We start from the raw sequence: 26,398 nt of genomic DNA, 5'->3' as shown, positions 1-26,398 counted from the left end.
TGCAATATCACTAAATCTAATGGAGATAGGAGTTAGTTTTGATAGTACTTAATTTTAATAAAATCGAAGTTCCTGACTAGATCCCATTTAAAGTCTCTTCATACACTACACTAGATAGAATAAAACGCTGATTCTATCGTAATTTTTATTTTCTATTCAAGTCCTCCTTTAAATTACACAAACATTTAATTTCTTTACTTAATAAAAATGGTTTAGTAAGGTTGAGTTCTTCACGTTTCCACTATTAAGATTAGGAGAAGTAGAAGTAAATCAAGTTATCACGTATGTTTCTTTTTGCAACCTTGGCCAAGGTGGCCGTAAGATCAGACAGTCGACTTGTTTGCATTGCGCCTGAATCGGATCAGACAGTTGAATTGCATTCAAATGTTTAAACAATCTCGCTTTGCTCGCATGAACCGTGAATTAAATAAGTAATAAATAACACATAAAAACGAATGGAATCTAAACAATAATCTAGTCGTAATTGTTGTGTTGCGCTGCTCCATTCTATCGCTACAAAAATTCACTAAAATGTCGCCGATTAATTTTAATCTTTATACAATTAGTTTGTATTCTTGTTTGTTTTCATTTCGCCTAAATGTAGTTACTTGTTTATTATTTTGTAATATTGGATCGGATCACGTACAATATGCAATTACATAGTATGAAGTAACTTATTTGTTAAATTAGTGATAATTAGGGTACATTTGCATCGCGTTCGCATCGATTTGCTCTAGCTTCGTGAACAAAAATTCGAAGAGCTACAAAAGTCGTTCGAGCGGGTGGTGGGTGTCGGAGTGCAGGCTGGTCGGGGGCTCCCTTCTCCGGCTATCGATGGCCGGTGTCCAGTGCGGGTGCTAACTTTTGCATGAACATGCGTTCAACCACCGTCGCTTTGTAATCAAATCGTTTACATGTGTACTTATTTATGGCACGGTATTAAACTACCCATCGCTTTCCTTGCAATTATCAATAATTAATTCATTCATTAATAATAGTTCTTTCTTTACTGATTATTATATTAATATGTTCGCTAGTCTAAGAATATTCATCTTAATGTTCTATGCCGTTTCGCCCTTCGCTCACTTCTCAATCAATGCCATCACCACTCATATGTTCAAATGCTCAAATTTCAACTCGTAGTAAACAATTAATTTATTATCCTAGTGATTATTTCAACGCCGTGGAAACAATTTTCGGTTCTTGGGTGCGCAAAGAAGTCGAACATGCATAGGAAATCGTATTGTCTTTGATGGAAGGACGATGGTCAGGTGCCAGGAGGCTCCTGGCCGCCGCCCCGAGCGAGACAGTGAAACCGTGGTATGTGAAACTAAAAGTCACACGAAATTTCATTCGGCTGCTATTAGCTTGCTTTTTTTTTTGTATTTCAAGTCGGCATATTAATGTAATGTATGAAAAATATTGCTTCGGCTCTTAGTTTTTACTTTACTTGTATGCATTAGTTTATGTTAGCTTAAAACTCTTCTCCCATTTGTATGCATGCAATCTCATCATCATAGCGCCACAAATACAAAATGTTTCTTTTTAATTATAAATTACTCATTACACAGTACACTTGAATAACTTATCGATAATTGTAATCATGTAATAATCATGCCATCGTCATGCAAACGCGCGAAATCAAACCACAAGTAAATTGCACTTATTGCAACCATGTCTTGTAATTGTAATCTAAGTTTCAATTGATCGCCTCCTAACTGGCTAAAGTACACAAACAACATTTGCTTTCATCATCATTATTATCATCATACACGTGAATCATAGCGCTAGACACCATCTTCACACCCTCAGCAATGAATCAATTTATACATGTACCTCCAAAAGTATGCAGCCAGAATTAATTTATCTTATCATATATATCTTATTTTTAAATAATCCAGTATAACGTTTTTATTAATATCACACATATGGATTAAGAATGTTCATCTTTCATTCGTTAGCTATGCTTAACGTTTTGTGTCCATTGCATCTGTATATTTTACAATAGATTTATGCTTTAATAATGTTCATGTTTCACACTATATTTTATTTATATTCACATACAAATTGCAATATGATGTCTGGTTTGTGTGTCGCCGTTCCGCCCGTGTATGACGGCGAAACGTGGCATTATTATCGTCATCAATATATTTGTTAATTACCGGTAGCCAATCAGCATGCTAGCGACGGCGCCAGCGGAGCGTGGCGTGCCTCCCGAAACTAGTTCGTAATTGATCAATGCGATTGTATGTGTTAAGTTAATTGAAAAGGACCCGTGTTGAAGTGTATCGTTAACTTTGTTTTGTTTAATGCTAAAGAACTCTCGGCCGTCGTCGTCGTCTTTCCGTGTACGCTTAATTATGTAACCGTGCACGTCCTCGCGCGTCGTCATTGCCTTTTCATGATTGTAACTTGTATGTAATGCTCGCTTAAATATTTTTTAAATGTGAATCTCTCGCACTCCCTTCCGACTCGCTCTCTCTGTTAGTGTCTAATGCTACTTATGTATGTACTCGTAGTTCTTAACGGCTGCTGCATATAGCGCTTCTCAGACTAGTCGTAATTGCAACTTGTGCTCAAATCAGACCCTGAAAACACACCAGAACAATCTGAATTACTAGTGAACAATTAACGTTAGCGTTAACCAGCTTACCTGGTCTACCGTAAGTTGTCGGTGCCGTTCGGCTCGGAGCCTGAGGCAGGGCTAGGCTGCGATGAAGACGAGGCTCGCGTGTTGTGGGAGCTCTCGTACTCCATGACTTCTTGGTAGATCAGCTCCTTCCACTGCTCCACGGTGTGCTCTCGCTCATCAACACTATGGTCATATGAAGCCGGCGCAGGCTGCAATCAGATAATAATATGTTTCACATTGTCCTTTAAGATATGGTATCATCTATTGCTTACCGCGTTCACCTCCTGTTCATCATACCACACATTGATGTAGGGATGGAGCAGAGCGTCGTCGACGGATATTCGCCGCTCAGGATCGATGACCAGCATTCGCGAAAGGAGGTCGCGCGCCTGGCTGGCTTTCAGTCTATTGTGCTCGCTGCTGTCGGATGGAAACAGAAGATCAGGGAAGAGCTTCTCAAACGGATAGCCGGAGTAGCGCGGGCGGTTCTCCACGTAGTTGCGCACGGTCGGCTGCAAGCGCACCATGAACTGTGGCGAAGGCGTCCCCAGTTGTTCTAGGCAGGCCGTCAAACGTTAGAAATGTTCACAAACTGTAAGGTAAATAGTTACCAATAATCTTGTTCCACTGATCGATGTGATCTGTGCCCGGGAACAACACTCCTCCTCGAATCATCTCGCCCATGATGCAACCAACGGACCAAATGTCGACGTTTTCCGTGTAGCCCATGCCGAGGATAACCTCGGGCGCGCGGTAATACCTGGTGACAACGTAGGGCGTCATCATGAACGTCGTGCCCGCCGTCCGCGCTAATCCAAAGTCCAATATCTTTAGCGTACAGTCCGATTTAACTACAATATTGCTTGGTTTCAAGTCCTGCAATGCGACGTAACGCAATTAGCACAACGCACGTATCAACATGAATGGGACGTTCTAAATTAATGGATTTTTGCAAGTGGGAGCCATATAAATTAATGCTGAGTGGTTGCAGGTCCGAGCCAAAATCGCAGCCCAACAGCGCTTACCCTATGAATAATGCCGGCTAAATGTAAATGCTTAATGCCGCACAACATCTGATAGAGCAGGTAGCTCATCCGTTCGTGGTCCAGGTCCATTTGGATCACCTGGCACAGATTGGCGTCCATTAGTTCCATGACTAGGTACACATCTTGGAATTCTTCGAGGGACTTCTGGGGCGTGAACGCGTTCAGCAGTCCAATTATCTAAAACATCATTACCGTTGTATACTCTTCTTTGACAAAATACAGTGAAAGCACACAAATACGCGCGAGAGTCGAGGAGTTTGACGCGGCTGCCACTGCAGAAAATGTGAATTGATGGGAACAGTAAACAAAAATAAATCCAAAGACAAATGCGATGGAAGAAGAAATAAATGTTTGCACATGTGTCCGCGACGCAGCGGAGCAAATGTTCATGTCGCACGGTGGAGATAACAACGTTCCAACCGCTTGCTCGCGCAGCCAGCCCCGTGATAGAACGTCGTATTATGTGACTCAATGGGTTGGAATATCGCAGTTTGCGAGAGTCAATGTGTCGTGCTAAAGGGTTTCGCTGGTAACAAGCGCGAGTGCTGCGTCAATGAGTTAGTACAGATCCGGAGCATAATTCGCGGGGCGCATCACGGATTGTCGTTAACGTGTATATTTAGTTGCGATGCCATAACATCAACAGTCCTCCAACAATAACATCGCGTTCGGCACCGCGCGACCAAAGAAAGATCAGCATCCGAACGAATTTAGATTTGGCATTGGCATTGCGCTCGCAGGCGTCCCACCCATCGCATCGGAGGGTATAAATACAACGTGTACTTACGTTTTTGTGATTGACTAACTTCATCAGCTTGAATTCTCGGTACGCGCGTTTCGCGTGCGTTACATTTTGGAATGGTCGGCTCAGTTTCTTAATCGCTACATTGTTCTGCGTGACCGTGTCGACGGCGGCACTGAAAATCACACAATAATTAGTACAATCATAGCATATAACATATGGCAAATTGCACACAACAATATTTACAGCAAGTATTTCGCCCTGAAGCTACGCCAAAACCCACTATAATACAGTAACAACTGACAAATCACCTCTTGAATACAACACTACTAACAACGAATCCAACTATACAAAATTCATGCAGTAATTATGTATCAAACTTCATGTTTTTGTGATACTGCATGCCCTCGTTTGGTGTTGTGTGATGCAAGATGTCGTGATTGATGTTTTGATAGACGAATTTATACAGAAAGAAACGAACGAAGTTAGTCGACTTACGCTTCGAGCTGCTGATTTAAGCTTAAGATTGTTAATTTTAGGTAGCCCCCGATAAGAAACCATCACTTACCACACGAGACCCTGGGCGCCGCAGTCCTTTGGTACCAAATTATCGTACCGATCGGGCACCAGGAATTCGGCGTCGGCAAAGACCCAACGTTTGTAATGCTCTTTAATACTCATAGTTTTCAGTCGCGCGCAAGTCGCGCACAAACAATTAAATCACTCGCGATTTCCTTCGCTTCAGCTTTGATTATAATTAATGCTACACGTTCTTTTTTCCTCGTTCGTTTCGCGATCTTTGCTCGATAGGTGAAAACGACTTGCAAATGATCTACACGACGGTGTATCAAGGCTATGATAGTGATACTAGCTCGCAAAAGAAAAACCAACCAAATCAACTAAAAAATACTCAGAATAAAAAACACAATTCTCGGCAATCAGAAAAAAAAAAACAAAATACATTTAATACAAATAAAAGACACACGCGAAATAAAAACAACTTAAATAACTAACTCCAACTTGGTGGAATTAAACTACAGCTACGATTTTTTTAATATTTCGGTGTGTCAAATGTTACTCACCAGACGATTCCTTGGGCGCCAGATCCGATCGGTTTCAGATTCTGGTATCGCTTGAGGATCGTGAATTTCGTGTCGCCCACCTCGACGGTATAGAACAGTTGCGATAATCGGGACATTTTATATCTGGAGTCCCGGAAATTCCACACCGTCGTCTGGAAGCAAGAACAGAACTTATTTAGCACAGGCGCACTGGCATGGACAAGCATGCGGGACTCGATGGCTTTGGACGAATTACGGACACACTTTTGCTGCACATGTGAACACTTAAATCTCAGGCAAGCTCAGCGCACACATTTCCGCCATGTTTTACATCTGATCCGCAGTCTGCAGCATTGACGCATGTTGCGGCAGATTTAGGAGAATTCAAATTGAATTAAAGTAATGTATTTAATACACTTTATTTTTAATGATGGCAAAAGCAAGCAACGCACATTAAAAGTTAATATTGGCCGCTTTCATCCAAGGCATAAAATTGCTTGTTGTTTGCGCAATTTCTCGTTTTCCTTTGAGTCGGAAAAAACCTTTGTACGCCATCTCAATAAAAAATAACAGGTAAAATATTTGTCTTGTCATTGGCGCGTAATTACGTTTTTAACATCCGACTTTTGACGGTCTCGCATTCTCTTTTCGTTGCTGTTTATGGCTGCGCGATACTGTGCAATTACGGAAGCGCTGCTTAATTCAAGCTTTTGAAGAACGAAAAAAGTCAAGAGACAGTATTTTTATTTAACATCAAGAGCAATGTCCATCAGTTGGGCTTTACACCATTACGGTAATGTATAAATGCGTACAAGCAGTAGACGCGTAGATTTCGAGTATGCAAATAAACAATACTCGCCTACTCGGTGCTGCTTTCATGAGCACAAGTACTCATTGTTCCTCGACGATGAGCCGATGGAAATGCAGTTGCAGCAACTAGAAGCATGGTGCATTCAGGGATATCCTGACTTGCGATGCAACGAGATTGAGAAGGATAAGTCAGAGTAACATCATAACGAGTGTTCATATCGTGTTCGCAAAAGTACGTATTTAAAACAATTGCATAAGTAACATGTAATATGATATAATATATAATACATCAAAAAGATAATCACAATTTGAGCGACATTATGGAAAAAAACGAAAGCAAGTGTTTTTTTTTTAAGAAACGATTAACTAAATACGCAAATATTTCTAAATATGTGAGTATTCTGTGCAACACCCTGCAATTCGTTTTGTTTTTAAGTGATTCCGATGCACGATATTATCACGCGAAGTGGCTCTCTCTACGGATCCATTCGTATACGTCCTTATCCAAGCGGAGACCGAGGCAAAAATTCGTAAAACTCTCGCGTCGTTTTCACGTGCGAAACGCAAACATTTGAAGTGACAAGACCGCACAGCGTTGAAAAGCAAATTCTGAAAAATGGCTGATGCAGCGCAAGTCATTAAAACTAATGAGTGCATCACAAATTCTCGACTGGAAAAATCAAAACGCCAAAAAGCGTGCTTTCGGCAGTTTTCAATTATGCAGCGTGCGATTAGTGTTAAGAGTATTGTTAGTCAGTTATTAACACACACTGTGTGGATTAATACCTCCGGGCAAAATTCGTGCAAAACTTTCGCGTCGGGAGCACAAAATATAAACAAAACGCACACACACGAGCGGCGAAACTTACATAATAGTAGCTGCTCATTTTGGCGTCTACTATGTCCCTCTTAACGCAAATCAACTGAATTCAACTGTCTGAACTAAAACAATGAAGAAAACAAAATATAATTGCGAGCTAAATATGCTGGTTATGAATATCTTTCACACATTCAACACCCTAGTAAAAAAGTCAACCGAGTTGGCATCGATTTCGTTCGAGTATTCCGCACGTCACTGTCGCTGCATCACAGCGTCGGTGCCAAATATTGTGAAATACAAAAAAAATCGCGTAGCACATGCGTGTAATCTATGAGCGCGCGAATCTCGTGGAAAAGTGATCAAATGACTATGGCCCCAGCAGGCGTCGTATCCCGATGAATGAAATTGCACTCCGTGGTGATACACATGCGTCGCTCCCGCAATAGCTGCCGGCGCTCGTGTGAAAGACATTAATTAATAACGCAACGCGCTTGTCTAGACGCCAGAGAGCAGCTCATTTAATGTTCGAGCAACTGCACTTAATGTTTGCACTCAGACCCGAAAGGGAATCATCAAAAAATAAAACTAACAATGCCCCCGGATGATTTTGGTCTTTTCTAAATTAACTATTTGCATTAACGTGTGTAAAATGACAGAAATATGCGCGGCAGTTTCGTCTGCAGTATGTGTAAATATTGGCCGCGTTCCACGTAAAAGCCTTTCGACGTCTCGCGGCCATTTCATCTACGGTCAACATTACACAATAGACGCAAAAACACAAGAGCCGCAACATAACACAAATAACGCCAGACGAAAGATGAGCGCTTGATGTCGTCCACGCTTCACCCTCTCACCAGAATGCAAGCAAGTAATGCCGAGAATGACGAGATTGGCGGCCACAAACGAAAAACGACTATGAAATCTAAAAAGAAGATAATTTCTCGGTGAATGTGGTGCCGGACAAGCCGCGTGCACGTTTTTACGTGGCAATCGTGAATGAGACGTTACGTAGAAATTATCTGTATAAAAATGTCCAATCCAATTTAGCTATTTGAATCGTCGCCAAAAGCAGGTAAGTATCAGATTTAAACAACCATAACGTGCGCGTTGGTGATTTGACACTCCCGTCCGTGCCTCGTTTTGATAATACTATTTCTTTTATACCTACTTTAAACCTTCAAACTCTCCCTGCAGGCACAGTATACGTCATAGTGCTAACATTTGTTCATTTTAGAGATTTGTTTTATCGATTCATATATTATAAGGAATAGCATATTTCATCGAACTAATTTCATTCAAAAAACTTTGGTCATGCGCATTCATTATGGAAGACTTGTCTAATTTAGTCACATGGATTAAAATACTGATATTTTGATATGATATGAATGTATAAAAAATTCTTTAAGCATACTTTACATCGACAATTCACAATTCTGTCTGATATTACCTATCCTTTTCTTCTGAGGATATTGAAGTAAGTGGTACGAAACAAACAAGCTTTTTAAAGCTAACAACTTGTTAATCCCCCCACCGCTTGAATTCTTAACAATTTCCAACCAATTTGGGCAGCGTGCAACGCTAAATTTTTTGTTTCACCGAAAAGTACGCTCATTTCTCATGTCGGAGTCTGTTGCGGCATTCCAGCGCGCCCCGCACTCCTAATGCACTATACTGGAGAATACGGTTACAGCGCCAGCAACATGGCGTGTAATTAATGTCAGAACACGAGGGTGGTGAGGAACGAAAATCAAGAAAAAGGCGATCGCGACGAACGGCAAAAAGAAAATCCCCCCCACCGGGGCGCGGCAAAGCTAGCGAAGCGTGAAGCGAGCAACGGTATTAGCAAAAAAATGCGGTCCTTGGCTTTCCGCAGCCTTATTGGATTTTCCCATTTTCGGCACCCGCCTCGAAATAACAGGAATACAGGTTGCGACCCTTCTTCGCAACACCATCGTTTTTCACCTAGTTTTTTGGCAAAGCGGCGTAAACACGAATTGATTGAATAATAAAGCGCCGACTAATTAGATGCGAGTCAGGCGTGCGTCCTGAAAAATGAATGAAAGCAAGATGTGTGCTTACCAAGATCGATCCATCGCTTTAGTGTGAATCGAGTGAAAACGAGGACGGGTCGATGAAATAACACGGATTTTTATGCGCAATGCAACTACAACCGGCAACAGCACAGCTGCTTCGGGTTTCCACCACCACAGCGCTTAATCAATTCGCGGGCAATGAAACGTTACGGAATCTGTAACAGAAAGAAAAGATTCACAAAAAAACTCATCGCATTGTTTTCGTCGAGTTCAAAATCACAACCGGCGCACTGTTTCGCACGGGCTTCGTGCAATTGCTATTGTGGTAGTTGTGTTCTTTAGTTACTGATTTAAATTTCCTTTTCGACATGTGTCGGTGTGATAATGCATTTGCACAAACGCCAAAGCACATCAAGACTCCTGCAGTTATATTTAAGAAGAAAAAAACGCGCTCTTTTTCTCCGGCTAATAACAATGTGAATAAATAATAACATATATAATAAAATCTAATGACAGTGTTAAGAGCATCAGTTAAAAATACGTATTTGCAACTGCAAAACTAAATATTCATCTGCCTGATGATGGTACCTACGCAAAAAACATGTCGCGGTATTTAATAAAAATAGTGATATCCCGTAAAACCTATTTTTTATTATTTAATAAATTTACACCATTCGAGACGTGAGCTTGCTTCAACCGCAATATGCCGACGGACGTTTCTAAGATAAATAATAAATGTTTAGAACGTTATTAGTTGTTTCTTAGTCGTTTTCACGAAGTATAAGACTAACAATTGGGTGTGACTGACCGTAACTGTAGAAAAATAGCCTTTAATACGCTTTTACTGCCCACCAAATATAAAAATATGCTAAACTAGCTAGTAATTTAAATTTTATCAGGTTCATTTTCGCCATTAATCATGACAAAATGATGAAAAATTCACTATCTATATGTGTTTGCATACAATTCATTTCTGCGAATGTATGTAATTTATCTTAATTTTATATCCTCGTTTTTCCTAGACAAGTGGTTTATACTAGTCAGGACAACAGCACAACCACGCCGACCCTATTATTTCCCGACGCGCTGCCCAACGATATTTCTATGAATTTACGAGTAGCACTTTCCAGCAGCCCACAAATAGGGACCATGTATAAAAATACATTTTCCACCACTCGCGATTCGCAGCGGGCGCGGTGAACGGTTGAATCAGTGAAATAATTTAAGTCAAATTTCGCTACTTTGAAGGCTCATAAAATGTGAAAGAATTTTTACAACGCCCGTATCAAAACTCCATCGCTAACAGAAGCGGCAATAAGTACGAAGTACTTACACTGCCGATGTAATAAAGGGTTCGTGTGAAAACTTTTGTTTCACTTTTAGGTGTTTCCCGCACGTACGTGCGCCGCGCGCCGTTTTAACTATTCCGTAATCGACGTAAGAGTGGAAAACACAAGGACTTTCTTAGTGCGTTACCCTCGCGTTCGCATACCGAGCGAACAAACGAGAAACTCGTGGCACACGTGAGGGACGCTAGTACTCGTATACATGTAAGCAGGATCCGTGTCGAAAAACACGAACAGTTGCTTAAGACGCAGTAAACTACTGTGTTGATGGGAATTGGGATTGCACAATGTGCTGGTGCAGTACGCTCTCATTGGCGCAATTAAGCGCCGATAATCCAGCGCGATGGAGCTTTTAAAACTGTCACGCGGTGACATTGATTTTTTTATAAAGCCGATGTAGCTCGACCCAGATAATCGAGCAGCAGCGCGAACAGAAAACGTTGACAACGTGTCACGACCAGTGACACCATCAACCCTGCCAGTTAATGGCGAGTCCATCCAAAACGCAAGAAACCTGTGTGTTGACCCCCGTGAAGATAAGTTAAGACCTTCATGTAGACGTTAAAGACCACCCATTTAGATGTTCGGAACATTTGTTTCGTTCCGTAGCTAAATAGCTGCCGTTTTCTCCCAAATCGTTCGGGGTCTGCGTTTAAAAATTTATCAAAATTTACCGCCTTATCCATTACTGCCAAATTAAGAAGCGTAGAATTCGGCGGAAGGGTGTATAAGGAAATGGAGCAGGCGGTGGTGAACTTTTCACCGACAGCCCACGAAAATCTATCTATCAGTGTCGATCATCCGCGTCGAGCCAAATAATCCATAAACGCACAAACACGCCGTGATTGATGTGTTTAGAACGAGACGATCACGACGTAATGTCAGAAATGTATTTTTAAGCACCTCCACCATAACTGTCTAACAGGAATATAACATAACTGTACTATCAAATGATTTCCATGTAGTTTCAGTCATTGACATTTTCCGTACATTTTTATCCTTCTTAGAAAAACAGGTAGGATATCATTCATATTCTATCTTTGTAAAGTTTTGTTGTGATCGCCATGATATATTATTATAAATCTGTGGATAAAAATACACAAATGTTTTCATGCGCTGCGGGAAGCTCGCTTTGAGTAGGTGTAAGGGAGGTATTACTGTATGTATATGTTGCATACGAGTATTGTTGTGATATGCGTCAAAAACACTTGTTTGTGTTATGCATTCGTCATTTCTAGTTTTGTACTTTGCACGGTATGGATTTTTATTGACAGTTATGTTTCCGTAAGTTAAGCGACATATTTATGTGAAAGCTAGCACCACGGTAGGGGGCGAATGTGCTCGACAGTCTATTGAAATATTCAGAGCTTTCAATGCATGTTCTACCAGCGTGGAGCTGCGTAGTGCGAAAGAATGAACTTAAAGCTCGATATACCTATTGTTATTACACAACGAATTCACCTTTTAACGAAATCGTTAAAATGATATCCTCCAATAAAAAGTGCATTTATCGAACAGAAAAGTAAAATGCTTCCTACCGTCGAGTCTCACTCAACTTCACCTAATTCTGAAGTAAAATATTTGCCAGCGCCAGTAGTTGCCCTCATAGCTATATAATATATCTGCAAGTTCGTTGCCTTTTTGGTTGTCGTGTTTCCATATAAATTCGTTGCGCACAGATCTGCGCTTCCCATTTCGATCAAAGTCGATATGCCCTATTTTACATCGCAACGCCCTGCCGACGATTTCAATGTGCCCGATTTTAAACGAATTTGTAAGCGATTGACATCGGCGACGTGGACGGAAAACTTGCAAGTTATCCGCATTCTGCTATCTTCAAGCATGTCGTACACAAAGGAACAAAGTTTAAAGACGCCTCTGGAATGGTAAAAATCTGAAATTTTGCCTCTTTTGAATCAGAAAATTGGAGCGGAGAACGTATTACAGTCGAAATTATCATGAAGATTACGAAATGTATAATTAATTCGTCTGCCTTGCCGCGTGCGTAATTATCTTATGCAATTAGGGTAGATATAAAGCGACGTGCGGGTCAATTACGAAGGCAGTACGAAGCATGAGTACACTTTTTGATATCGATGTAATGACCTTTCGGCCAAAAATCAATGGTGAGGGGCGGAGGCGAGTCAAACCCGGTGGCTCTGAGTATCAGCCATCAAACTATCCCACGCCAGAGAGGAGGTAGGTGTACGATAAAAATCCGTTGCGTCGTTTTAGTCCAGAGCGACGGACCCAAAGAGTTGCTAAAATGAATGACATAATAAATAATCGGGCGATCGTGGAGTGTGCAGCGTCATCCGTTTTTATGACTTTTACAACCCCGCACGAGCCGTCCTGCATCATGCACGCGTGCGCACAAAGTTTCCTCGCTCACTTTTTACTTTTGCTTTATGTTTAGCCCGTCAGATATTTTAAGCGCGCCCCATATGTTGCTAAACCGTTTTCTCATGTAGTCGTGTCATGCGGTAGAGGCGGTAGGATATTACGATCTAATGTTCCTCACGCGCGCGCTTGTGGTCGGTCGAAGGCGGCACTTATCTCCGAACTTCCATGTCCATCGAGCGACGCAACTATGAACCGTAACTTGCTTGTAGTACCCAAGTAGGGAAACAACTTACTCTAGTTTTATGAATGCAAATCAATAAATGAGAATATAAAGTGCTAGTTTTGCGTTAGACGTGCATGAAAACTTTGTGGATGGAGGGTTAACATGCATAATACGCTTGGAAGTTAATGCTGACTGACAGGAAACGCCTAGCATCGAAAACGATTGAGTAAGAAGGCGGCGGCAACCGATGCCGGAAAGCAAAACTGGAGATCTCACGGAACCGGAACCGAAATATCAATATTTCTGGAAAATTATTGCTTTTTGTTTGCTCTATTTTTGTGAGAACCACGACAGTGTGTTAACTCCCACATAACAAAATTGAAAAACAAGCACTTCTTAGTGTTACAATCAATAAAATCCAAAAGCACAATAGAAGATTTTCGGTTGTTCAGTGTAAAGAAAACAAGAAACCTCGAATTCTCACTACAAACAATGTCCCTTATGTAAGACTATGCGTCCATTCAACGAAATGATGACGATATGATGACGTCTATAGCGCATTCTACGTTTGGCACGCAACCAACTATACTGCTGTAGACGAACGACAGCAACAAAAAAAAACTCGACCGATCGCAGCGGTGGCTGTCATAAATATATTAGGGCGAGAAGACTCATGCGGATGTGGCTGAGCTTTGCGACTGAAAAACAGAGGAGGCAAAATGGCGACTAACGCTTACAAAAAGAAACATCAGACAAAATTTCACGAAATCATCCACGAATCTTCACAAAGTGAAAAATGTGCCTGCCACAATTACGCGCCACGTAATAAACGATACGGCGACGACGTATCAAACTTCCTCATCGCAAGGAAGTATAATACTCATAAATACATATGCCCCATCTTATGACACGACGAACGCAAACATCAAATACTCTAATCTAATATTAAACACCACATCCGATGCTTCCGACACGCCGAGAAACTTGTCCATTACGGCCCGGGAAACTTAGCCAACTATGAAATTATGAATTTGATTCGTCGCATTAAAATTTAAAAGTAACTACGAAGTAAAAATAAACAAATGTAATTTTTAAATAAGAAGTACCTAGTCAGATGCTTTTTTAATTAAAAATAATTCTCTGTTCCTAGGTCGTAAAGTAGATATCAGCAGTCTCGGAAACTCGAAGGAAAACTTTTGCTGTCAATGCTGACAATAAAGAAGAACAGAACGATGAGGCAATAAAAAGAAAGCAAAGCCATATCGTTATAGCGAGTTGAGTATACATTTACATTCTTGGAATTGCCGTGAAAATCACTGATTACCGTATTCTGGAAATGTCCTCGCCTTGCTTTAAATCTAACATAATAATTATTAATGCGTGGATATGATTATTTGAGTAAACACCATAAGCGACACACGAGCTGAATGTTAACGTCATTTTCGTGCAGGTATGCACAAAACAAGAAAATATCAAAATTAAATAAGAATGTGACAATATCATTAATAAAATTACGTAGTTTATCGTGCATTAACTCATTTAAACTCAGATTATTATCTATTCAAGTTGGTACAATGTAAGTAAACATGCATGAAATCAAATTGAGTCTTCGGTTTTCATTCCTTTAATGATAAAAGTTCGCTCTTGTAGTTTTTGTTTCTTAATTATCCTCCCCACTGTGTACCGTAGACAGTGTTCGACTCTTCTTTCTGATGGCAGCCTTCATGGCGATAATTAAAACAGTATCTGACAAAGTTTCAGTTTAATTTCCATAGAAAACTTTAACGAAACGTGACGTATTTTTTCGACGATGTGGAAGAATTGAGGAAATGGAGGAGAAGTGTGGAAACAAGTCGGTTAGACGAGCCTATGCCTACATCACTCTTTTGTGGCATGGCACCTCTCGACCTTTCCCACCTGCCTATTATGTCGGTTTTAATTGGAGCTCCGTTTCCGGACTGATGCGAGCCCCCAGCGCAAACATCCATCTCGTGTGTCGATTCAGCACGTTCTAAATGTGCATGGTAAATCCATGAACTTACCACAAATTTGTAGCGCGAACACGGGACTGGTCCTCACGTTTGCTTCCTGTAACAACAATTTGTTCATCATCAGTCGGATTGTCGAGCATATTGCGTTCATTTAATAATTAATACATCGGTATAAATACGTAATTATAAAGCCAACGTAATTAATCTATTGCATGACATATTCAAGTGAGACATGTGAGTATTAAATTATTTAAGACTAACTAATTGAGTGAAGAAGGTATTACGATATTCTTAAATATAAAAATTAATTAAAATATTCATAGCGTGCACGTGGTACAATAGTAAGAGAATAAATTACACGCAACTAAGTGAAAAGTTAAAAAAAATCCACGGTGTAATAAATGTTTCCGTGCACAAACTCAAGATATGAATATGCGAATATACGAAACGCGGCATGCCAACACACTTCATATTTCTATTTGAATGGACACGAATCTAATGTGATATGCCATAGAATATAACACATAACGCGGTGATTTATACAGGTTAGTACATAAGCGTAGATGTGAAATACGTGCAAATATTAAGCCCGAAGATGAAGCACCTCGCGCTGTTCAACCATACATTTTTAAGGAGGGTTTCATTCATCATCAACGCGCGCGAGGGCAGCTGGAATTCGTATGAATATCCTCAAATGGTAAACGAAATAGCTAGGTAAATGAAAATCGGGATTTATGATAGTCGCAAATGCTAATACTTGCAGGTCTCGGCATGCAAAGCGAACAGATGATCGTACATCGCATGAAACGGGACATTATTGACGGCGGTGGCAGCAGTGTGGAAGCCGAGGCAGGATGGAATCGTGAACAGACACGCACTCCGCGGCGGAAAAAAAGGAGGGTGAAACGAAAACGCGTGTTTGTGCACGCGTGTAATTGCCTGTACGCGGCGCGTCCCTGTGTTCCGGCGCTCGGGAGTGCGCGGACGGTTAGAATATCGATCGCTGCCGCCGTCGACGATTGTCGGCGTGCATGCGCCATGCCGATCCATCCGAACTCCAGTCTGGCGCTTTATCCACAAACCGAGGAGAACAATCATACCTCGTGCCGCACACTTATACGCAGCAAAGCTTCTCGCTCGGCAAACTCCAACAAACATCATATGAGCGCGAAAACACGAAGCGTCGCGCGCCCCGACCGCGATTACAATTAATGCAGCATTTAACAATTTAACGCAACAAATCGACACTACGCAGAATTTCATCACCGGCCAAAATACATAATACTCGCTACTGATATTGGTTAGTTGGCATCATCAAACAGCTCTCCGTGTGTGCGCACCGGAAAGTTCGAAACAACCATTCGCGTCGATTGACCCAGGCCGTGCATATCAATTCATTCATTACATGCCAAATAAAGCCTAAATCGAGGAAATATGCCACGCTCTGTTTGCAAACTAATACGTACATCAGTTAGTGCCAGCTATATTTAGCTAGCGCCAGCAGCAGTGGTAATAATTACAGTGACGTGGAAATAATTGAAACCAAGCGGAATGCTGTATGATGTGAGAGAGTGGCGATGACGCAGAAGTGAGATAATTTAATATGCGATGGTGGATTTTTTGCGCCACCATCTTTAATCCCAGTATTAGCGTGCGCCATCTCGCTCGAGGCGTTTATGAATTAATTCGTAATTTTCGCTGCCGCAGTGCAGATTGCGCACAGTGCTGCTGGGCAAGCAGATGCAGAAAATGTGGTGGGAAATGAAGGAAAAGGTGAAGGAGCGTCGTCGGATATGAATATATGCGCGCATAAAAAACACGCGAAAAGCCTATATTATAGCGCGAGAGGGGCGCTAGCGATATGCCAATAACAAAAAACGAAAATCGTGGAAAACATCAAAGCCGCATTTATGCGTTGGCTTCAATGTGAGATAGCAATCTTCTGAAACACGCTATATGATCCTTACACAACCACGAGGAGGATGTGAGTTACCATTTCATTCCAAAATATTCCCACTCAGTAAATATATTTAATAAAGATATCTCAGCACAATTTGTTGCAGCCAAATAATAAATAACATTCCAGCCTATAGGTACTACTTCCTCTGCACGAAAGTTTATTTCGACTTTTTGACTTGGAAAACTCCACTTCAAGATCTCCAATGGTTTACTAGCCTCTGTGACATCGACCTATCTATTGCTATTTTTGCAAGGATAACAAGTTAAATGAGTTAGGCATGCAAGTTGACGTCCACGTCACTTTTCATCAAATTACTGCCATCTAATTTCGTATAATTCGATAGAAACAAAGTTTTATTTTAAAGTAAGCGCAACTTTAATTGTTCGAATAAAATTGTCTCCAGGATAATTAGCCCGCAAAGCACTCACCTAATGTCTAATGTTTTAAGCGACTTGATAAACTGGAAGGCAGTCTGTATGATGCGAGTATAGATAAATATTTACCAAATGTCGGTGAAATATTACACGCATTCTGGAAAAACAGCTGCTAAGCTTGTTAACTGTGCATTATGCACCACACGAAGTAATACTTATCTACCACAAATTGATTTTTTTTTATAATTAAAGAGGGAGATTAGAATTAAAATTAGAGATGTAGCCAAATATTTGGACAGCGTAACTCTTTATATAAAAATATCAATTATCCTAACCTCCGGATGAGCAATTATCCGGTCGGTTTCCTCCAACCGACTTGTCTCTGACTATGAAAATTTACAGATATACGGGGAGCTACGGTGTAGCATTGAAATTGCAATTATAAGGAATTAGCTAGTATGCACTCGAAGTAGTTATCTCTGGAACCGATTTAGTTCAACTTTGTGTCACAGAACCGCGAAAAAAACTCGCCTAAAATGCACATAAAAGACTGTAGACAAAAATGAGATAAATTCACGTGAATTAACCGGCAACAAAAAAAAAACTGAGCTTGATGTGTAGCAGACTATTGGCTAACGCCAACGCCGTTCAGAAGAGTTCCACATGACTTGGGCCGATGGTAAACCAAGGCCACTAGATTATAATTCAGAATGACATACACGAACCGTGAAAAAGTCACACGACAGAATCTAAGTTTCGTAAATCTTCGTGTTTTGATAAAATTGAAACTGTGCTGGAACTTTTTCCACCTTCTTCCACCAACTTCCAGTTTCCAAACTTTCGGCAATGTATCCGAGTGTGTGGATTTAATCTGTTTTGGTTTCGATTAAAATATGAATGTGACGGGTTCCGATGCAAGGGTTGTGTAGTTATCGATAAACGCTGGCACATGTCGGGGGACGATTCATCGAATTGCGTCGAGTTATGTGGAGCGAAGTAATTTCCGCTAGACCGGAGTCCAAACAAGAATTATCCTGAATTATCCTCACCTAAGCGGACATTGACCAGCGGTCGTGAAATAAGCGCGATTGAATCAGAAACTCGCAAAATCATATTTACAACAGGTTTCAATATTAAAGGTGTCAGTCCACGAAAAACACTACATAAATGCTGACAGTGTGCAAAAATGGAAAGTGTAAAATCGTGCGTTGGCGCAAGAGCTTAAAACTAGGGAAAGTGTAACATAAAAGGGCTCATATATTTGTGCAGGGATTATCGTAAAATATAGGTTTCCTGAATCGATACCGGCAGATATCGGATGCTGAGCATAGAACAACACCCGATACGCACAGAAGGATTTCACCGGCAGAACGATTGCAATGGACGTCGAAAATAATAAACGTTTATTTGACTCAAATCCACACACACACAGACCAGCGTGATGTTTTGTTTGAATACTAAACGTGTGCATCATGTACGTTTCATCCGAATAGCGAAAAACAAAAGCCTTAATTAATTAGCTTCAATTAGTGCTCACGGTCTGCCCGACGCATCCATCCATTCTAGCTTAATATAATTTATCGATCCATTAGGTGACGCTAATGAATTTCGGCCAGCAGCCCCACTCGGCAAATAGATTTACGTCTCGAGCGCATAATTCGCAACAAACGCAAGCGCGCTCATAATGGCAAACAAAACCCTTTTGTGATCCGCGTCGAGCGGATGCCAAAACATGCGACCGTGACGCCTTCGTCCCGGCGTCCCTTTTCCTGCTTGACATCAAAACGGGCGTGCGCTAAACGCTTGGGCATCCATCACAAGAAGAAACGGGTTGCACCCGCCTTCGCGGTCCCAAATTTAGTTATCGCGCATCCACCCAACGCCTTCCGAGCAATATTATTTCCCCAAGAAGAACGTAGACGCTGCAATGATACGCGCTCGAATGCAATCCAGACCTTTAGTCCTTTCAAGGCGTTCGGTGAGCCCTTTTGCGCATTTCGGTTTGCTACGTTTCGTCCATTATCACGCGCACAGGCGCAAACGGGATGACATATCCTCTCTTCTCGTTGGTTCTTCCACTGTCGGTACCACCTGACATGCCATTCGCATGTCACTTTCAAGGGACTTTACGGCCTTGTTGCGCCCTTCCCTTGGAGATGTAAACAACAATTAAACCTAATGTCATGGAACGTAGGTTAAAAAAGAACCAATCGGTTGGTTGGAGCATTTAATGTCGAATGTTCATAATTAATTTAGGTATTGATAATTTCGTATCCCACGCCATGGTTAAACTCTGAGGACGAACGAACTTTATCGATTCACTCGAAAAATATTGCATCATATCGAAATCGCGTTTCCAAATCGGGAATTATTTCGACATTCTGGCGCGCATGGCACACGAACGGTAACATCGACTATATTTGCAATTCAATCAGACCTATTTATTTCAGACGGTGCAAAGCCTTGCACCGAGAATCAAGGAATTTCAGCTTCACTTCATTCAGCAGTTCTGATATGATTTAGTGGCGCGGGAAATAAATATACCTGATATTTCCGTTACCTGCAACAAGCGACGCTTTCATCTTTCGCCATCAAACGCTGCAAACTGATAAAAATATATAAGCTTTTGCTTGTTGAATGCATCCTTTGTACCTCGGTTGATGTATTTTTCATGCTGCTCAGATTTTATTTCTGTCCACAACATCGCAATGTTGAATAATGCAAAATTATGAATATATTTATTCCTGCCTCATTTTATTTACAGAAAGTGTTCTTTTAACTTCAATAAAATACTCGTTGGATATCGAATAAGTCGAATAAAGTGCGTCGCAAAAAGTCTAAAAGTAAGCAGCAATGAATTTAGCTCCGTTCCGGATCAAAAGTAACAGAAAATGCTTTCAACTTTAAATGCATTTCCCTCGCCTCATTTTCCCTTCCATCACGATCAATAAATAAATCCGCAACCTCCAGAGACAAGCGGAAAGACCGAATGCAGATGTTTTAATATAACGCTTGCAGGTGAATTATTAGACAAACGCCGTGAAAAGCGCGAAAATCATATTTCTGGGGTATTTCCTGAATAACACTCGCAAATTGTTTACCGGCGTACACCGCGAACATCTGCCATACCCGGAGTATTCCTGGACACGCGCGCCCGTTGCAGGAATTAAATTTGGACGATGGAGTATGTTTGTCTAGGGCTAGCAAGCCAAGGGTGACACGTGAGCAAACGCGGAATGCGACGTTTGAATGAAGCCTCGCCTCTGGGTTAATTAGAATCAAATTGTTATAGGCGTAAAGTCGCTGGCCATACAGGCTGTTTCCACTAAACAGCACAATGTAAACATAGTGTAGATATGCTGAAATCAAGTAATAAAAACTAAATCCAAGTCCAGAATTCGATCCATCGAATAAAAAAGAGGTTTGAGGGCTGTGCAGAGTGCACAACGCCCGCCGAGCGCGCTCGCTCCCGCAACAAACACTACCGACGTACAAAAGCCGCCACTGCCGGCTGAATGTAGAGAGGGTGTGGCGTCTTTATTGATCTGGCACCCCCTTCGTTCGGATAGATACACTCGGTGCTTTCGTCGGTCGTATTCACGTGCTCGTATGCGGAGCGGAGTGCCTCTCCGACTAGCCGCGTGCTACTATGAACCACGCAGGGTTGAAAACCCGCACGTCTAACAACTCCACATGGCCGTCCCCGCATGCATGAACACTCACATACGCATATAACAAAAATTACCAAAACTCCATTGGTACATAATATTCCTGCATTCCTGCTGGAGGCAAGAGCATCGAAGTTTGCAGAAAATTGAAATTGTAATAGTTAATAGTTAATACCGACGAGGCTGGTTGATGACCGGGTTGACTGATGCGAAAATGGCAGCAGAAATTAATATCGTGCGGCGTTCGGACGTGAACTTGCATGCGAACGTCGGAACAAAATGTAAGCGATAAATTTCCATCGGAGCAAACAGTCCTTTCGCCATCATACCGCACGTTGGCGTAAAGCGTCTCCAGCGTTCGCAAACGTTCTACAACGCGTTTGTCGACGTGAAATAAAAAGGGCAAGCGCGGATTTATGACCAACTCACATAATGCAACCTATTTTACGAGTACGGCCCGCTGCACTTAATATTTTGATTTATTTTCGGCGCGACGCTTCGTGTGTCCGACTGTATGCGCGACGGCGCCGCGCAGGACACACCGACGCAGTCTAATCCGCAAAGCATCATTAATTATTGCCCGCTTGTTTGCCGATTTTGGTGGCGGATGGCGTGTCCAAGCGACGAGATGCGATGGACTACATTCTTCACGCGGCCGCAGCTCGGCGGGAATTACTCAAATCTTAATCATCCAAACTGTCGAATAACTATGATACAGTGTCGAGGGGCAAAAAGACATGAACAAATAAATTAGTTATTTTTGTTTATGTCTTACTGAAGGCAAGAAATAAATTAGAAGAAACTCTCTGTATAAAAATTAAAACGCAAAATATTCACTAGGTAAGTACAATTTAGAGTCATGTAAAAATATTGTGCTTGATAACAAGAAAAATGAAACATGAAAACATGAAAAATTATAAATAATTATTAAAAAATGTTTAAAATCATTGAAGTACAACTTAGGTACGAGCAACCCCTACGTAAATAAGCAGTGCGTATTGTTTAGGAGGTGAAATGGCGCATGAGAAAATTGCACTCGGAACAGAAATTGAAACTCATCGTGCATGTGCTTCCATTGCTTTTCACTTTCATTCCCTGTTCTCCATTACTGCGAAGCAGCCCCGCTGCCTCACCATCAGTGATGACTATGCGCGCTTTTTGCATGAAATTTTGTTTTTTCATCTCGTCGGTGGCGGCAGACCAGCCTCCAGAAGCCCTTTCTTTTATGAACCGTGCGAACGCCGAACAAATATATTTTCAGATCATTGGCTTTTTAATCGTAGCATTGCCATGTTTGAAAGGCAGGCCAGCTGTTTTCAATAAATGTTGCAACCAGAGCGAAACGCTTTGTTATTTGTATGATATTGATCGAACACCATGTGTAAAATTAATTTTAAGAAGCAGTATGTCAAATTTATTATTTCCATAAATTGGCCTCTGATACGAACATGTAATAAACAGAGACGAGATTTGATTAACAGTGTATCACGTGTTCGAAAATTAATATCACCCGCCAACGCTCCACAGTCGACTGGGTCGAAATAATACACCTGCAAATTTCATAAACACCTTGCAAGCGCGCACACAGCACATTCATACAACGCAGTTGATTTTCAATTACGTTCACAAATACAAGGTGATGGCTAAAAATGCGCGCGTCTCTCGTGCCCCTCAGTAAATTAATGAAGTGTCGCATTATCCGAAAAGTGACGCAACGAAGTCAATTAGCGCGGAAAAACTCGACGCCTAGCCACTCCGACATTGACATTAATACCCGGCGTACGAAAACCCGCCGCTCCATGAACAATTTACGCCCGCCAGCAAAAACAACGCTAATTTCGCAGCGTCCGCGCGTTATTTGCAAATCGAATAAGTAACTGGCGCGCGCGTTACTCGGGGGAGGCAGCAGCCGGTGACGAGCATGGGGGGGCGCGAAGACTCTGCAGCGCAAGTTGCACGCAGTGGCAAAAGTTCATGATTAACTGCCCCTTTTTGCAAATCTAATAACTCGCAGCATATAAATTCCGCTTTAATACGCACATTCTCGCCGGGATCCAGCCACCGCCGCCGTGTATTTAGCATTCGGTGAGTTGACCCTAATGGCAAATTATAAGGTAAACTATTTATTTTGCGTTGAGTGCCGGTCGAAACAACATGGAACACAGTTAACATGTATGCGCACGAGGTTTGGGTAAATAATGAGCGTCGGTGCACGACTGCAATAAGGATTACGCAATACGGTGATAGTTCACACGGCGGCTGTAGTAGACGCACATGCATATGGAAAACTTTCTGTTACATGCTTGAAATAAACACGTATTGTGTGCTTGATTAAGACTTCGATTTTAGTCAAGGTCACTGTAGCTACCAATACAGGTAACATGCACTTCTTTTTGAAAACAAATCAAAATATCAACTTGCCAGGAGTATTGCTACGAAAGTAAACTATACTCCTAAAACATGATAATTGAAATAATACTATATCGAATTTTGGCAAACATTACTCTCCCCTAAGTACACTAAAGCTGTATTTATAATACTTCGTTAACGCAACTTGTAACAACGTAGTATAGCGATGCATGAGTTGAATATTGGCCAACTCGAAGCGCTATCTATGTAGCACGGTAAGGAAACATGTAAGTAAACTCAGCTGGTTATAATAACTGTGACCCACGAATTATTTCAACATATGAATTTGCCGGCGCACGACCCATCCTCTGTAGATGAATGCACAGCCGCGTGGCGAATTTGAATAATGCGTCGGGCTTTAAGTATTTTTTCAGGAATGCGAACGAAGCTTTCGAAGCGTTCGCTTGGACGTGAGCGCGGCGTGCGATAGTGACGTCATTGTATCCTGCGAGCGATCAATGAAATTCTGTGAGTGGTCGGGACACCATGCGGCACCTGTGCACAACGCCTCGAAATTTTCTACCCCCAAAAGCAAGAATTCCACTAAAGTTGGAATCCTTCCCCCCTCACACATTTGCAACGTCCCCCTCCTCCTCCTGCACAAGAAAGTCTTTCCTTTCAAGACCATTTAAACACAATACAAAGGTGAAAAATATCATGGGCATTCCCAGAGCAGTGTTTAATCAAGGCGTTTATTGTTTTTAACTATTCTTGCCTGGCTGGCGCGCCGCGCCGTTCGTCCAAAACGTCGAGGACGCGCCGGCGGAATATTAATGCGTCGGCGGGTATTTTACTTTCGCGCACGAGTTTCCTCGCGCAACTGCTACGTGTTCGCCGGCGTCGGAATCGTCCTTCTATCCCGGGTCCTTGTCCCCCTCTAAACCGGCGAACGCTTGCTTCCTAAGCGCCGATGAGGCACCTGCGTTGGGAATTCAATGAATGAACGGGTGAATGAAAAGCGTATAAAAACCACAACACTCCCTGAACCATCAAAAATTCACCAGCTAGACACTCAGCAGATGTGAGTGTAGCAGACGTGAATCTCACTAACAATCCAATTAGAACTGTTCATTTTTACGAATCGAGTGCGAAATATTATGGATGGAGATGGAGATGACTACTAGATGGTAGTAGATACTTGGTTGAGGGTATGATTCATTTCATATTAATGGATTTTGCGTGAAAATAATACAACTGGTAAGTCGTGGTGACTCATCACGAACTAGTTTGACTAGAATCGAATGATAAAAAAAGGTCTCAATATTTAGTTGTGATTATCCGCGTGAAATAAAATCCAAGCAACATTCCGAATTGACAAGTAATGAAGCGGAAAACAACTAAGTATTTTCACCATCTATTTTTATCAACATCGATGTCAAACTGAATAGAACAAAGCAAAAACATGAGGCGATAATGTTTTCATGCGTAGTCTATGCAATTAATCATACATTTTGAAAAGTTTTCTAATGTATCAGTTATGTTGTGATCATTGATCGTGATGGTTGATTTATGTTATTCTGGCATTTTTATAAGGATATCTGTGAGATATGCGAGGCGGATTTTCCATCGCGCCGATCAAACAGCATAAAATAAGTATGGCCATGAGTCTATTAGTTCGGTGAGTGCAATGATCGTAAGATCTTCGTCAAAATGAAGAAGTTTGTTGCGAGTTGCGAAGTTAGGTGCCGATTCTCCCTAGGCTGAGACGAAACGCCGCAACGAATCGATAAAGTTAAACGCTCGCCGGCAATAAAAAATCGCATTACGGCTGCCTTAAGCGGGTTATTGTTCCCAGGTTGACATAATTCGAATGCTTGCGCGACGTATAAGTGCGTCGCGTGCTGTTCCGATCAAACCACGCCGAACTCACGTTAGAACTAAACGAGTTCTAGCAATTTCTGATCGGGAATCGGTCGGCCACCATTCGCAAGAACTAAGGTTATGTACTCGCGGTTTTCGGCGTTTTTCGTGGCTCACGGTGTGGTCGCGAGGCAGATCATCCTATTGGAAATTGCTGGCGAGGGCATCCCTCGACCGCACAAATGTTTTTCGCGTACGATCGCCTAAAAATGTCAGCAGCATGCTGGCGCGTGGATTTAGTCGTCGCGATGCAGACACCACATAAAATCGATGATAACACGGAGCCGCCTCGACATCGGCATGGCGTTTTTCATTCATCGCGGCGCCTCCACGACAGCCGCTCGGCGGGCGGTGTGTATGCATACACGCCGTGCACTACTTACATTGGTTCCTGTGGTCGGTACGCGGCGGTCGTCTTCCTGGGAGCGCCGCTACGGTCGTGGAAGGCCGGGCGAGATGTCCGTCCGGTCGGCGGGCATGTGTTCGGGGCGAAGGCGGCCAGCGGGCGGACGGCTGGACGACGCGGAAGTGCGGCGCGACACTACAGGGCACAGTGGCACAACGGGCGGACAGTCTGGCACTACCAACCGGGCTAGTAGTCGAGACGCGACATCACTAACTACGTCGGCTGGGCACCAGGCGCGACGAGCACTCTCAACGCGAACGCATTGAACAGGCGAACGGCGGCGGCTACTACCACGGGGCTTTCACAACGCACTCCTCGCTCGCTGCGCGGCTGACACTCTGCTCGTCCAATTGGCGCTGCTGTTCGCCGATAATGCAGGTCTATGAAATGGCCGACTTTCGCGCAGCGCGCAAGAGCACAACCGGCATGAGCACGTTCTCGCAAACGGACACAGAGCGACATCTATATATCTAATAAAGTGGCACTTCTTTAAGAAATTTTACACTTTTATTATACAACTTCGGTAGGTTGTGTTAAATCGGCAAAATAATACTTTTACACAGCAGTGACGAAATGTTTTATTATTTAAAATTGTCAAAATAGGGTCGTAGTCCTACACGTTAGTTTACGATTTTTGATTCGCTTCGTATTACTTTCGCAAATCATCTAGGAAA

The 26,398-nt window shown here is 42.1% G+C and overlaps 1 protein-coding gene across 4 annotated transcripts; it reads right to left on the bottom strand.

The window, feature by feature from the left end:
- Positions 1 to 131: 131 nt before the first annotated feature.
- On the bottom strand, positions 132 to 26,083 carry bsk (mitogen-activated protein kinase dJNK). Of its 4 annotated transcripts, XM_065309074.1 has the most exons (11): positions 25,702 to 26,083; positions 15,099 to 15,144; positions 9,191 to 9,359; positions 7,161 to 7,233; positions 5,503 to 5,654; positions 4,466 to 4,595; positions 3,658 to 3,855; positions 3,244 to 3,508; positions 2,905 to 3,188; positions 2,654 to 2,841; positions 132 to 2,588 (listed from the first exon to the last, which is right to left on the bottom strand). In XM_065309074.1, exons 4-10 carry the CDS (start codon positions 7,176 to 7,178, stop codon positions 2,659 to 2,661), a joined length of 1,230 nt encoding a protein of 409 aa, XP_065165146.1. In that variant the 5' UTR covers positions 7,179 to 7,233; positions 9,191 to 9,359; positions 15,099 to 15,144; positions 25,702 to 26,083; the 3' UTR covers positions 132 to 2,588; positions 2,654 to 2,658. The 4 variants fall into 4 exon arrangements, with proteins under 4 accessions (XP_065165146.1, XP_065165155.1, XP_065165164.1 ...); XM_065309083.1 differs by lacking the exon at positions 7,161 to 7,233 and having other exon boundaries at positions 25,702 to 26,082; XM_065309092.1 differs by lacking the exons at positions 7,161 to 7,233; positions 9,191 to 9,359.
- Positions 26,084 to 26,398: the final 315 nt, after the last annotated feature.

This window comes from Atheta coriaria, unplaced genomic scaffold, assembly GCF_025399875.1.
Source record: "Atheta coriaria isolate IRGN ID8LTWV9N9 unplaced genomic scaffold, Caltech_Dcor_3.1 hic_scaffold_1_pilon, whole genome shotgun sequence".
Lineage (NCBI taxonomy): Eukaryota > Metazoa > Arthropoda > Insecta > Coleoptera > Staphylinidae > Dalotia > Dalotia coriaria.
Note: the sequence above shows the minus strand (reverse complement) of the source record. Positions and strands in the feature narration are given on the sequence as shown.

What these genes read in the sequence shown, in the direction of transcription:
- bsk (XM_065309074.1), bottom strand. An exon ending in TCAGTGGAACAAGATTATTG is followed by an intron (nt 3,189 to 3,243) that starts GTAACTATTTAC and finishes CGGCCTGCCTAG; the next exon opens with AACAACTGGGGACGCCTTCG. An exon ending in ATGAACAGGAGGTGAACGCG is followed by an intron (nt 2,842 to 2,904) that starts GTAAGCAATAGA and finishes ATCTGATTGCAG; the next exon opens with CCTGCGCCGGCTTCATATGA.